This window comes from Ptychodera flava, chromosome 17 (assembly GCF_041260155.1).
Source record: "Ptychodera flava strain L36383 chromosome 17, AS_Pfla_20210202, whole genome shotgun sequence".
Classification (NCBI taxonomy): Eukaryota; Metazoa; Hemichordata; class Enteropneusta; family Ptychoderidae; genus Ptychodera; species Ptychodera flava.
Genome location: NC_091944.1, coordinates 22,674,542 through 22,687,792, shown reverse-complemented (window position 1 = coordinate 22,687,792; position 13,251 = coordinate 22,674,542). Strand labels below are relative to the sequence as shown.

The 13,251-nt window shown below is 37.7% G+C and overlaps 2 protein-coding genes across 2 annotated transcripts in view; one reads left to right on the top strand and one right to left on the bottom strand.

Moving 5' to 3' along the window:
• Window positions 1-654: 654 nt before the first annotated feature.
• LOC139115810 (nucleoporin NUP42-like) lies at window positions 655-9,226 on the bottom strand. Its single transcript, XM_070678181.1, has 7 exons — window positions 9,025-9,226; window positions 6,855-7,023; window positions 6,122-6,216; window positions 5,518-5,594; window positions 4,293-4,379; window positions 3,016-3,095; window positions 655-2,026 (listed from the first exon to the last, which is right to left on the bottom strand). The coding sequence occupies exons 1-7, from the start codon at window positions 9,104-9,106 to the stop codon at window positions 1,261-1,263; spliced, it is 1,356 nt and encodes a 451-aa protein (XP_070534282.1). The 5' UTR covers window positions 9,107-9,226; the 3' UTR covers window positions 655-1,260.
• Window positions 9,227-9,419: 193 nt separating this feature from the next.
• The window catches only part of LOC139115809 (germinal-center associated nuclear protein-like), a 43,502-nt gene continuing 39,670 nt past the window's right edge, over window positions 9,420-13,251 (top strand). The window contains exon 1 of the mRNA XM_070678179.1: window positions 9,420-9,583. Coding sequence (XP_070534280.1) covers window positions 9,554-9,583 — 30 coding nt within the window. The 5' untranslated portion in view covers window positions 9,420-9,553. The remainder of the gene's footprint in view (window positions 9,584-13,251) is intronic.

Here is a 13,251-nt window from a genome sequence, read left to right as displayed (position 1 = left end):
TGTTCGATTTTGAATGTACACAGTGCCTTTCTGTATCAAATTATGTTTCAATTTTTATTTTATGCCACAAATTCTTGCACATGATAGTTTGAGTGGGTTCCGAGATGTAAATTTTTAGTGTGATGTATGTCAAGTTTCTGAGATCTGATTTTGAGATCTGAATCTGAGATTGGAGTCAGAATCTGACAAGTCAACTCTACCTACCCTTGGCCGTGTGATATGTAAAGCCTCGGCTATAAAGATGCGTCGTTGAGAATTCAGGCCATTTTCAAACATGTCGGGAACTGCCAGTTACATATCAGATTTGCATTGGCTTTATGATTCAACGCTTATTGACCATTCTGTCAATGATGTCAGCATACCTAATGATCAGTCCACCCCTAAACGATGTCATGCAGATGTGACACGTTAATTTTGAATTTGAATCTAAATCAGACTATCAGTGCATGTACCAAATGGACGTACCAATATCTCTGGTAATATACCATCATGTATTTTCTATGGCATTGTTCTGAAATCATCTCTATGTAGGACATAAGTTAGGCTTTAACAATGGATTTCATTCCTTGTGTACAAGAACTTTAACAAGGGACACTGTAAGGAGGTTGTGGTAGAGAAAAGATTTTTAGAGAAAGTTGCCATGCAATATGTAAAGATTTTTATAAAAAAAAACTTTTATTTAGAAATCTACAGTATGTAACTTGATATTTTAGATCATGTAAGTCACTTAAAATGTAAAACTTCATTGATATGTTCCATTGTGTACAAAGTAGAGTGTAGGTGTTATTAGTGTACTTTTACATAGAGTTGTCTTTGTGTAGTCTGAATGTAGATTACTGGCACTTCAGACTGGCTTTTCAAAGACAAATTATGCTCTACATTGTATTATTTGGTTAGTGCAAAAAGCAAATGTTACTGTGGTGAAAGTAACATTTTTATCATCAAGACAACTATGCCAGTCATCTTGCTGTTTCTTTACAAACTGTTGTCCTGTATAAACATGTTCACACAAAGCTGTCAGTCTAATTCATGAATGATTTTCGCCAGACAATAAAGACTACATGATACACCTTGATGGATTCTTGATTGGAGAATGGCTTAAAATTTCATTGTTGTGACAAATTTTACTTCATTTCTGTGCACAATAGGCACACTTTTATAGTGGAAATATCAAGAGATATGCATATCTCGTAAAATTTTTCCAGAACAGGTTTTTATGCAGAGTTTTCTTCTTAAAAATGTATACAAAGTCACTTAACTTCAGATAAATTCTTTGGGAGGTGGCCTGGTTGGTATTTTGCCTAGGGTAAATGATTTGGCTTCAAACTGTTCCTTCTCTTGGGCTGTGAGGGCGCTGATGTCTGTGTATAGTTTACTCGTGTGTGTACCAGACACATTTGCAGCAGCTGGTGATGCACCAATCAGGCTTTGGCCTGCATTTGTGCTGGCAAACAAGGAGGTTTGTGGAGCGGAAGATGATCCAAAACCACCAAAAGTGCTTTTTGGAGAAGCAGTTTGTGCGTTCCCAAACCCCCCAATACTTCCAGAGGTCGGTTGCGCACCGAACAGTCCAGTGTTTCCTGCCGTGGGAGTGCCAAAGCCACCGAATGGCGCAGCTCCTCCAACAAGAGCCTTAGAGTCCTGACTGCCGAATCCTCCAAAACCGGATTGTGCTACGCCAGTGCTGCCAAAACTGCCAAATGTTGATGATGAACTTGTACCTGCTGAGTTACCAAAACTACCGAAAGTAGACGTCGAACCAGTCTGCGTACCAAAGCCTCCAAACGTCGCTGGTGTCGTAGAAGTGTCTGTCTTTCCAAATCCACCAAACGAAGACTGTTGGCTTGAACTCCCAGCACTAGAGCCAAAACTGCCAAGAGTGGACGCCCCAGTTTGTCCAAAACTTCCAAATGTTGATTGTGAGGATGATGGCCCGGTACCAACGGACTGACCGAAAAACCCAGATGTTGCCTGTGTCTGACCCATCAAGCTAGTTCCCATACTGCTAAGTCCAGCGTCAGAAGTACTAGAAAGAGAGGGAATAAAATTTGATGAGCAAGCGAACAAAATCAATGTAACTTTAATGATTTTGCTACTTCCACTTTCATACTGTTTTTGATTGGCTGAGTTTGACCCAAACTGCAAAATCAACTGAATTGTGAATGCTTTTCTGTATTCACAACAAAGTCAATAGTTAAGCTTCCGATCTCTTCAGAACAGATATGACCTTCAAATAAGGAAAGTTATGAAATACACAATATCAATTCATTTTCATGATCACAAGCACTTCACACACATGCAGAGTGGTTGATACATCTGAAAAACACTGGACCCAATCTTCATTATGAAAACAATCAGCTGCTCTTAGGGAGCTTGAACAGCTTTTTGAAGCAACTGAACCCCCTAGCATTATCTTAATTTGTACAATTGTCCAATGCATGGGACTAGTATTCTGCATTCCAGTCAAATGGTCTTTGACAACTACACCATTAAACTCGCAGAGATGAGAAAAAGCATTCAGTTTTTTTGTGGTCCATGGACCTGTATTGAGGTAGGATATATTTATCATGCCCTCAGTCTCGATTGATAGTCCTAAATGAAGTTTTGTCATACACCTCAACAGGAACCATCTAAATGGTGAATTCACTGATATCGGCAGGAAAGTTCAATGGCTCTGAACGTCAGACTTATCAGTTTGGTATGACAATGGACAGCTTGGGAGAGAGCTGCTACCATATAGTTTCAATGAAAAACTTGGACAAGAACGAATGGAATTGTGCCTGACTATAGAAATATGGAAAAGAGTCTTTTGATGTGTAGATGTATTGATAAATTTATGTGAATACTGGGATGTCCATGGTTTTAGTTTATTGGAAGGCAATCATCACATTCAAGTGGACTGAATGCTGCAACTCTATGGCAAAACAAAGATCGAAATGACATTTACCGCAGCAATTGTATGTTTTTCTTTATTCCTCCTTTTTTTTGCAACAAAATATTACAACAGACACCTACCTGCCATTTAACAATGCCAGCGTTGACACTGAGTTGGAAAACACCGTGGGAGCATTGTGGTTTCCGAGGTATACTTGAATCTGCCAGGGAAAATAAAAACAGTATTTCTGTTAGTCTGCCTATCAGTCAATTGATAATCTTACCTGATACACACTGCAAAAATAAAAGTTGGAAAATTTTGCTCATACTTTGCTCTATTAAAACTGTAAAGAGACAGTAGCTGTAACTTTTGATGGATTTTTCACAACAGTTTCTTGTTCTACTTCTCAAAGCATATTGAGATGCATGACATCAGCTTGTCAACTAAGGCTGTACATCTGTAAACTGCATTGTTATTGTTGACAAGTGAATTCTGGTCCTGACTTGAATTTGAATGTGAACAATAACAATGCATTTAACACATGAAGATGCTGTATTGACAAACTGAATACCATAAACCCTAAATTCGACCACTCTAATAATTCGACCACCCTATTTTTTTCCTCATAACATAATGTTATTTTACCATAATCAAATCGACCAGGGATGGAAATTGGGACTTTCTCAATCTTTAATAATTGACCAACCAATCATGATAAGCTGTTTTGAACATTTTATTTTTGACAAAATTCACAGAATAATACAATGTACAGCACAGAATATCTAAGTCGGGATTTCAGGAAAGTCACCTTTATATGTTTCAATCAATCAAGATGGTAAGCATACTAGTATCACTTATGAGCTGTCAAAAAATCTCGAAATCCCTAATAATTTGACCCTAAAATTAATTTGGCTTTGATGACTTTCTAATAACTCAACTATTTAAAATCCTAATGATTTTTTTCTGGTCAAATTAATAAGTCATTATTAATTAAATTAATAATGCTCGAGGGAGTAGAATAAAAACTTGCTATAGGCATACAAAACAAAGTAAACAACTGGCCCTTTAAAGGGTTGTATGCTGTCTCAGGTGTGCATGTGATCATTGTTCTAATGATTATTCCAACCTCAAGCCATCAGTGCTTTCTATTCAGAGTCATTATGATTCCATTTTTTTATCTCAGTGAAACCAAAGCTGCCCTGCTTATCATTGATCAAAATGGTGGACCATCAGGATGGTGGAAGAGTGATGGTGTTTTGTGTTCAAAAAAAGAGAAAATATATACCATGTACTGTGAATATGCCATTACACCAATACGACAACTTACTTTCAAATGAGCTCAGAGTGTAATATTGCAATCATCATGCCATAAATGAATCTAGATTCCCTATACACACCATGAGATGGCGTCACTTACCACATTAGTCTTGAGCTGAGGATCAGGAGTCTTCAAGTCATTCCATTGCCGCTGGACGTTATTAGCTGCTTGAATGATATTTTGTTCCTTTGGGTGAAGGGAAAAAGATGACAGTACTTCTCTGAACAAGAATTACGATGGAATCAGCCAGTATTTTATCAAATACCAAATTTTATAATCATTTTTCCATCTACACTGAAGTACTTTTATACTGAAGATCACATTCCTATGGTGCTTAAGGTAGAATGCACCTTGAAAGTGAAAGGCTCAAACTCTCTTGCTCAAACTTTCCCCTTAACCCTTTGCACCCTGACCCCCTGGTACTCTATGACGTCATCGGAAATTTATGTCCGAGCCGGGTTCAAAGGGTTAAGGTAATATGCACCTCGAAAGTGAAAGACTTAAACTTTTGCTCTAACTTTCCTCAAGGAATCTTTCAATCATTCTCTTTCAAAATCAAGAATAAAAATAGGGGGTCACCGTGCAAATTTTGGTACTAGAGAAACAAATAACCCAAGATTTACCGTTATCAGAAATTCAAAATGGCCGCCATCCCTGTGTTAACTCTATGGCGAAAAATAAAAATTTTCGAATTTCGAAAAACTAAGCCGGTGAAAAGTTTTCTTTCACCAAGAGCTTTAACATGAACCCCCACATGTGGTATATCAGAAGAGAACTGTAAAAGTTTGAGAGTCCGAATGTCTGTCCCCGAGGTGCGTTCTACCTTAAGGAATCTTTCAGTCTCTTTCAAAATCAGGAATAAAAATAGGGTGTCACTGTTCAAATTGGTACTAGTGAAACAAATTACACAAGACTTGCAGATATTTGAAATTCAAAATGGTCGCCATCGCTGTGTTATCTCTACGGAGAAAAATAAAATTTTCGATTTTCGAAAAACTAAGACGGTAAAAATTGTTCTTACACCAAGAGCTTTAAAATGAATCCACATAAGTGGTAGATCAGAAAAGAATTGTAAAAGTTTGAGAGTCCCAATACTTGCCCTCGAGCGAAGCCCATTCTAACTTAATAAAGCATCGACCCAAAGTGATGGTTAGATGGGCCATTTCTTAAGTGAATCCAATACGAGGGTACATATCTCTGAGATTCACCATCCCACTCGTTACATCATTCTGATCCATCTATAGACAATCTACACTTACTGTACATGTAGAGCAGCTAGAAATCAGCTAGAAATCAGCAATCAACAGCAAACATCCATACTTACATATTGCGGGAACTTTCCCAGTCTCTTGGCTTCATACGTGTAGTATCTGAGTTCCTCTGGTGACACATCGTCCATACCTATTGGGAGCAGTATATCAGTGAAACGAAATATCAACTAGGAAACCTCCTATAGTGGAGTTTCTGAGAAGTATTTTCAGACAGAAATTTCAATGAAAACATTGGCAAGTATGGGTTATTCTCACTCATTCTACAAAATTCAAATGTTGTGGTCTCTTAATTGGAGACAACACAGTCAAATGGGAGTGAAACGACCAAACAGCTGTCAGTGAGTTAATGGAATAAATGGTGGGTAAAAGAAAGAAAGTAGGCTTTATGCTATATAAGGGATGTAGAACCATTAAGGCTGGGCTCAACATGCATGATTGACACTGTATTGGCAAAAATTGGAGTTACCATAACATTATGATTATTTATCCTTGATTTGCAAATGTTTAATGTGGGTAATTATGTATATGAAATGCCAAATTGCCTTTACCAGTTAAATACATGTAAACACCACCATAACTTCATCCATTTTGTGGAAGTGATTTCGACCTGTAAAGATATTGCCATTGGGATAAGCAGGACAGGTACATGTATCTTACCTGGAAGGGTTTTCTGTGTTTTGCTGAGTGAGTAGGATGAAAATATCCACATGTTGGAACTTTCCCACTCTTCCATGTCCCTTTTCATTGTCTCTCTGTAAGGAGAGAAAGAAACACATCTTTGTCACTCATTCAAAATTAAAGATGAAATAACATTAACATGAAAAGTCAGAGCGCAATATGAAGAAATGTTCAGGCATTTTGATGACAGTAATTTTTATAACGAAGGTAGAGAGAGCTGGAAAAAGTACTTAAAACATATGATACTGAGATTTTTATTCAAACGCAAATGACACTGTTCAGCCATTAAAAGTAAAATGGCAGTAGCATGGTTGAATTTGGAATTTCATAAGGTTGACACTTTCTGTGAATGTACATGTACTGGTATATGTGTGGCATACTTTCACAATAGTGACAAACCATTTAGACTAAATGACAACATTTCTGTGAGCTAGGCCCTAGCCAGGAGAAGAATTGCTTTCTGCTGTCTATGGCTGGACATTCTTCTTCTGACCTGAGTGTGCTGCCTCATACTCCCTAATTTGATACATCTGCCATCGAGAACAAAAGAATTTTGCATGTACTACCTGTTTAATTTTGGCTGTTCCTCACATGCTACTTAATTGTCATCAATATTGACTATCCATTTTCATGAATTGACACAAGTACAGCCCTGTCAACAATTCTATTAACAGATGTACAAGTATTATCCCATCAGATGAAAGACACTTACAAAATTTGAGTCTTGTCAATGGTTCCAGTTTGTTGAGATGCCAACGGGGCAAAGCGATTCTGGTTTTGAGGAAACGGCTCCGAAAATCCAACCCTCCTGGTCCATTGGTTGGGATTCCTCCCTCCTCCTCCCCCTCCCCCTCCTCTCCATTGCTGATTGTAACCTGATCCTGCAAAATATTGATATTTAAATATGATGGGTGTTATCATTTCCATAGAAGACAGTGAATGGCATGCACAAAATTTCCTGGGTGGATAATTTGATACAACGTGACGTTGTGAATGTGCAATGTGTATTCATGAACCTGATGTGAGTTAACATACTGGAGTTGACCATTATCTTTGACTATGAGAATTGTGTGTCCAGTCACACATGAACACTACTAGGCACCATTACAGAAATGGTATCGCCACAAACTGATGACGTCATATCTGCCATACACAAAGCACAGTATTCCGTAATGGCTGTACTAACTGCAATGTATTGTGAATACCACTTCTGTAATTGTGCCCACTACTGCTCTGAACTGTGCTTTCACTGTTTCAGTAACCATATATGTCATAATATCATTGCATGAAGATGTATACCCTAAAATCATAATTTTCTCAGGATTTTAATTTCATTATTTTGATGTTTGAGACATTTTCTGTGGGACTTAAATTTGCGGATTTGTCCATGAAACAAAAGAATTTGTTTCACTGTGTAATCACTGTCTATCAGTAAAAATAGCAAAAACAAATCAATGTGAATAAATGAACAATGGCATTTACAGTAGTCCACCAATGCAGCATGGGCAATAACACAGCGTAAAATAACAATACAAAGGTGTTTGTGACTACAACTCCATCTACATGTGGCTCTGCCTTCAAGTTACACCATAAAATTAATGTGTTTAGGTAGCCCATAACTTTCCACAGTGATTTTGTATGGTGGCGAAGGGGGCAAAGCCCAACAAAACCACCTGGGAAAGTTGTGAGACACGGCACCGCGGCGAGACATAGAGCAGATGATCAGAGCTTGCATATGTGGCCCTGAACTGAAAGATCCGTCACTCGAGGGCGCTCTTTACACTACCCCCTAGGAGGGGAACATAGACAGTTTCCTTGAGTGACGGATCTTTCAGTCTAATGTGGCCCTGAATAGCTCAATGAGCAGGTCTCCTTTACAGCTGGTACTGAAACTATAACTAGTGACGACACACAGACCTGTTCACACAGCAACATGTAAGGCTATCTATCATCTAACAAATCTATATAGGGCCTAATATCAAAGGTATACAATGCTAAGAGGCACTTCCAGTGATTAGGAGGATGAAAATACTCTCTGAATTGTCTTATTTAATACTGAAAGTGTTGACTTTTGGAGAGGTTTGATGTCAAAGGGTAGAGATTCCAAAGGACAAGAGCTGCTGAGAAGAATAAGTGGCGACTGTAGGAAGTAAGATTCCATCTGGATGCGTGCAGAAGGCATTTATCCGATGAATGAAGAGTATGTGATGAAGAATGCAGCGTAATTCAGTTTCTGAGATACTGTGGATAAGTCTATTGAGGACCTTTTAAGTTACATGTATGAGCAACATTTGAACGCAATACAATGAAGTACAGAGATTCTGGCGTTATTGGGTGGGGCAATGCTGGGAACACACAATGCTGTTGGCTCTGTACAAATGATATTGCATGCACTGGAAAGCTGCAACAAGACCAGCACTTCACTTTGAGTAACCTTTTAGTTTTGACACTGCAGTAGCTGCAGCGATTCTCATTTGGTTGGAGCTTGGACCTGAAACATTTCCGCACAGGCCATCCATTGTCTGCTGGAATAAAAATGCAGACTGTTGAGTAGTATTCTGTGGTATAAATGGTAATATAGGCCCATGGAAATCGTGGGAAGAAGCACGAATTTCTGCAAAAACCCTACTGGGGGCGCTATTTTTCATCACGAACTCTAAAATCAGTACTCGAGTTGACATTGGTCTATCTCTCTCAGTCAACAGGATTTGTATCGCTGATTCATGTAAAACGAAAGAAAATGTAGCTCACAGGTACTTTGGTGGCCTATGGGAAATAAATTCCTGCCACTAGTCTTGTGCTTGCTGCAGTTCTGTAGCCCATCACTCAAAATCGCTGAGGAAGCGAAAGATGTGGGCCACGGAACGAAAGCAACTACTTACCTTGGTCTTTTGACGGATGCTCGAACCGGCATTGATTGCCGTATCGACAGCGTCCTTCCAAGTAATACCTACAGATTACCATTGTACAGGTATTTTAACGCATTTTTATAAGACGGCAGGGCTACCAGTGCTAGAGGAACTGCATGTGCATGTGCCGTACAACAACAGAACTTTATTCACTACTGTAAGGAGGGTTCTTATTCGTAGATTGTGTATTCGACTTTAATGGTCACTCGTATAAACCAAAGAAAATAAATGATAAAGATAATATAATTAACTCAAATGGTTCTTTTTGTAAAGAGGGGTTTATATAGTTCACTCTACTGATAAAATATTCTTCAACATTATCCGTAAGATTTCTTAAAATGTATTTCTCTTTTATTGTACATTCGAATGTAATCACCAGAAATAACACACCTCACTGTCAGATCAAGAAGAGGGAAAACAACATGCGTTGCAATTGCCACAAATTGCGCGGTGGCTTGCACATGTTTTGATCTATAACTAGGTATCAGACGAGTGATTTGCAATGAGTCTTAGCCAGTTTGGACAGAAAAAGGTATAGAACTATGTAATTTCCCTTTCTTTTATGCAAATGTACACAAAATTTCAAAACTTGTAGGACTAGAACTACACTCAGTGTGACAGTTTTCGGACGACCTCAGTTTTCGGACATTTAGTGATATGCTGTTAGTTACACTCACTTCGCTCCGTATCGACAGAGTTTTACAGGTCATGTGACCTCATATTAGGTCAGGTGACATTGTTGTCCCGTTTTTGATAGTTTTTTTTGGTAGAAGCTACTGAGGGCACTGCGAGCGGCGGTAACAAATTGTCGTCTGACACTGCATCAGTGATACTATCAACATACTGCCGTCAGGTCAAAGTAACTGAAATTTTGACTAAAGTCCTGATTTAGCATTGGATTTTGAATGTGGGGGAGAATAATGATGTTGAAAATATTCTTTCCATTGTTCGCTACGATTGCATGTAGTTTTAACGAAAACTGCGCAGTTGTTTCGAGAAAAAAGTACATTTAATGAACGTAAGAAGTGTACAAGTTTTCGGACAGAAAATATTTAGCGTAATCGTGTGAACGTAGTAAGTGACTTACCGCGTAAAAGCTTGACAGGTAAATAATTCCATACGATGAAATATACTCGCTATTTTTATTAAAGAATGCCTATGCGATTCTAATACAAACAAAATATGCAATGGAAACAATTATAAGACTCACTCAACAAACTTAGCGAAGTTAGCCACACGGTACGATACAAGGTGCCGAAAGCAACACACACAGAGACAGCCTGTGTCCGATATCTAAGCGCTATACACGTCGAAATATAGTTGAGTCGTCCATTGATTAAACATAACTAATTATCATGAAATATTCTTATATACAGTTTCTAAACACATCGAAATTAAAAATCGGTGGTTTGAAGTTTCAAATTATCAATACTTGGCTCCTAATCACATTCCAAACACGACGTCCGATTTCTGGGATTGCAGTCCGATTACTACGCCGTCAACATGGGGTCAAAACTTTGGCAACTTTGACCCCGAAATATCACTCCCGTCGTGTCATCTGAGTTTGAGGATAACCACAATAAAGTTTCGAAAGGTATGGGAATAAGATTTCGTATTGCTGGTCATTTACGAAACGACTTTGGGCGAAATTTACTACCCTGTCCGAAAATTGTCACACTGAGTGTACAGTATTTCTCCTTCGAAGAGATGGTGGCCCAGTTGTACTGTTATCGTCGATTTGGTATTTCCAGTCCTTTTTCATTGAGTAATAACTTCTTTTTACATGGAAAAAAGAAGTAGTACATCGAAACAGTAAACATTTCTTCCATATAGGTTTTCCCTCTCCCCTTCCCAATCACTGCACTATTTTGACTACAGTATGTGAGAGGGGAAGACTCACTGTTCGAGGCATTATCCAACTTCTATGCAGTGACTCAGACTACATGGAACACTTATCAACCCCAACATGTAGTTTTTTAGCTACTATAGACTATAGTCTATAGAAGCTATTGGGATGGGTATCCGTCCGGCGTCAGTCTGTATGTATGTATGTATGTATGTATGTCCGTTTGTGAGGCGTCCGTCCACTCAAATATCTTGAGAACCGCAGTACTTACTGATTTGATATTTGTTGTGTAGGTGAAAAATATGATTTTGAGAAACTATTTTTTTTAATTTTTTGATATTGTTGAAAATAGGCAAATTAATGCCAAAAAAGGTGTTTTTTGTAAAAAATCTTCTTTTTCATAACCGCTGGTCAGACAGCTTTGTCAGGGCTCCCGCTACCCGATCGCCAATTAGCCAAATGCGAAAGAAAGTTAAAAATGGCTACAAAAATTCCAGTTTGGCGAACATAGTGGCTAATGAAGTTTTACTGCCCGGCCCTGGTGCCAACTCAACAAAAAACCACAGCTATTAAAACAATAACAAAGTTGTAAGATGTTGAAACAGTTTACCCTCCTTCATACAAAGTTGCAATGTATTGAAACACTTCACCCGCCTTTCTACAAAGTTACAAATTCCCTGGTACGTAAAACAAACATTGTTGCTGTTCCGTCTGCAGTACACAGAGGCTTTGCTTTGCCTCCGTGAGTCCCGTTCAGTCTATCAGAAGTTTTACCTGCTTTGCTAGAATCAATATTTGGCCTGCAACTACTCAGTTTGATAGTAAAAACCATAATTTCAAAGGAAACTTTCACAAACGGAGTAATAATACAAAGGAAGAGGAGAAAAACTGAGGTTTTCTGAAAGGTCAAGTCTAGGTCATCTCATCATGTGATGTCATGCATGAAGACCCCTTAAGTGTACAATTATGGTTCAAAAGAGCCACCTAGGGTGGTCCAATAGGTAAAAGGTAATTTTGGTGCCTTCAAATTTAAACGGCATTCAGCTTGACTGTCAGTTTCAAATTACCGTTCATCGCAAAGGGACATTGTCAACAGTAATTACAGTAAGCATATCCATTATCAAATCGTCAAGTTTGTGAATTGCAATTTGGCATGTAAACATTAAAGCAACAAATTATTAATTCGGTCTATTTCAAACTGCTATAACTTATAGAAGAAATTATGTGATTCTGAATTATTTTAATATTTTTGCAGATTCCACCAGTTTAATGATATAGAAGTGAACATCACAAGCATTTCTTGATGATATCAAAATATCAAATGAAAATATATTTGTGCTAAAATGTTATCATAGTCATTTAAACAATGTACACTCTCAAGCAGTGAGTAATTTAAATGAACATATATCATTGTGTTTTGTTTTACCAGAGTTATGTTTTGCCAAACCCTTTGGTCTCAAGAAAAATACTCATACTCAATATGCTATTCATCCTGCTTGATCACAACTAATATGACATACTAGTAACACTGGGGCCAATCATATGTACACTGCCAGTGTGCTACTAAATGCTTTCTTCTGCACCATTTTTTTATTCTTGTGGCTAAAACATTTTGGTTATGGAAGACTGCATAAATTTGCTGCATGAGATGCTTGTAGCTTATGACAAGCTATCATACTGTGAACACTAAATGAATGCCGCAGAAATGTTCTCTACCTGTTGTAATATACACTTCACTTTGCTATCAGATTTTTAGAATTCAATTGTAGCTTATTTTATTTCTGGTGATAAAACTTTAACATCTGAAATGAAAAAGTATTTCTATCCTGGATATGTCATAAAAACCCAGATTATTCAATAAAAACTGAACAAATATATCTTTAATGTAAAAACTATCAGGAATATCATACAAAACATCTTGATTTGTAAAATTAGGAACACCTGAATGCCGAGAAAGCTGTAATTGCTACGCTTGAGATCATAAACTGGCTAAAAGTTGCTTAAAGTGGCTACAAAATTTTTGATTTGGCTAATCAGTTGGCTAATCATTTTGATGACTTAGGGAGAGCCCTGTTTGTTATTTGGTATACAGGTCCCTAGGGATAACCAAACTTAGATTTGTTCAAATTGTGATGAAATATGCAAATGTGTATTTTTAAGGAATTTTTTTTGTCATTTTTGGCCAAAATTTGACTTACATTGTATGGAACTCTTGTACTGTATAAACCCTATCAATTCACCCAGAAAAAAATAATTAATATGATTTTAAATAATTGAATTAATTAGGAAATCATCAAAGCCAAAATAATTTTAGTGTGGAATTATCAGAAAGTTCAACTTTTTTTGACAGTTTA

Coding starts and splice junctions, on each gene's coding strand:
- LOC139115810 (XM_070678181.1), bottom strand. CDS start 9,106: ATGGTAATCTGTAGGTATTACTTGGAAGGACGCTGTCGATACGGCAAT. Junction 3,096..4,292: donor CTCAGCTCAAGACTAATGTG/GTAAGTGACGCC, acceptor TTTCCCTGGCAG/ATTCAAGTATACCTCGGAAA. Junction 2,027..3,015: donor CTGGCATTGTTAAATGGCAG/GTAGGTGTCTGT, acceptor CTCTCTTTCTAG/TACTTCTGACGCTGGACTTA.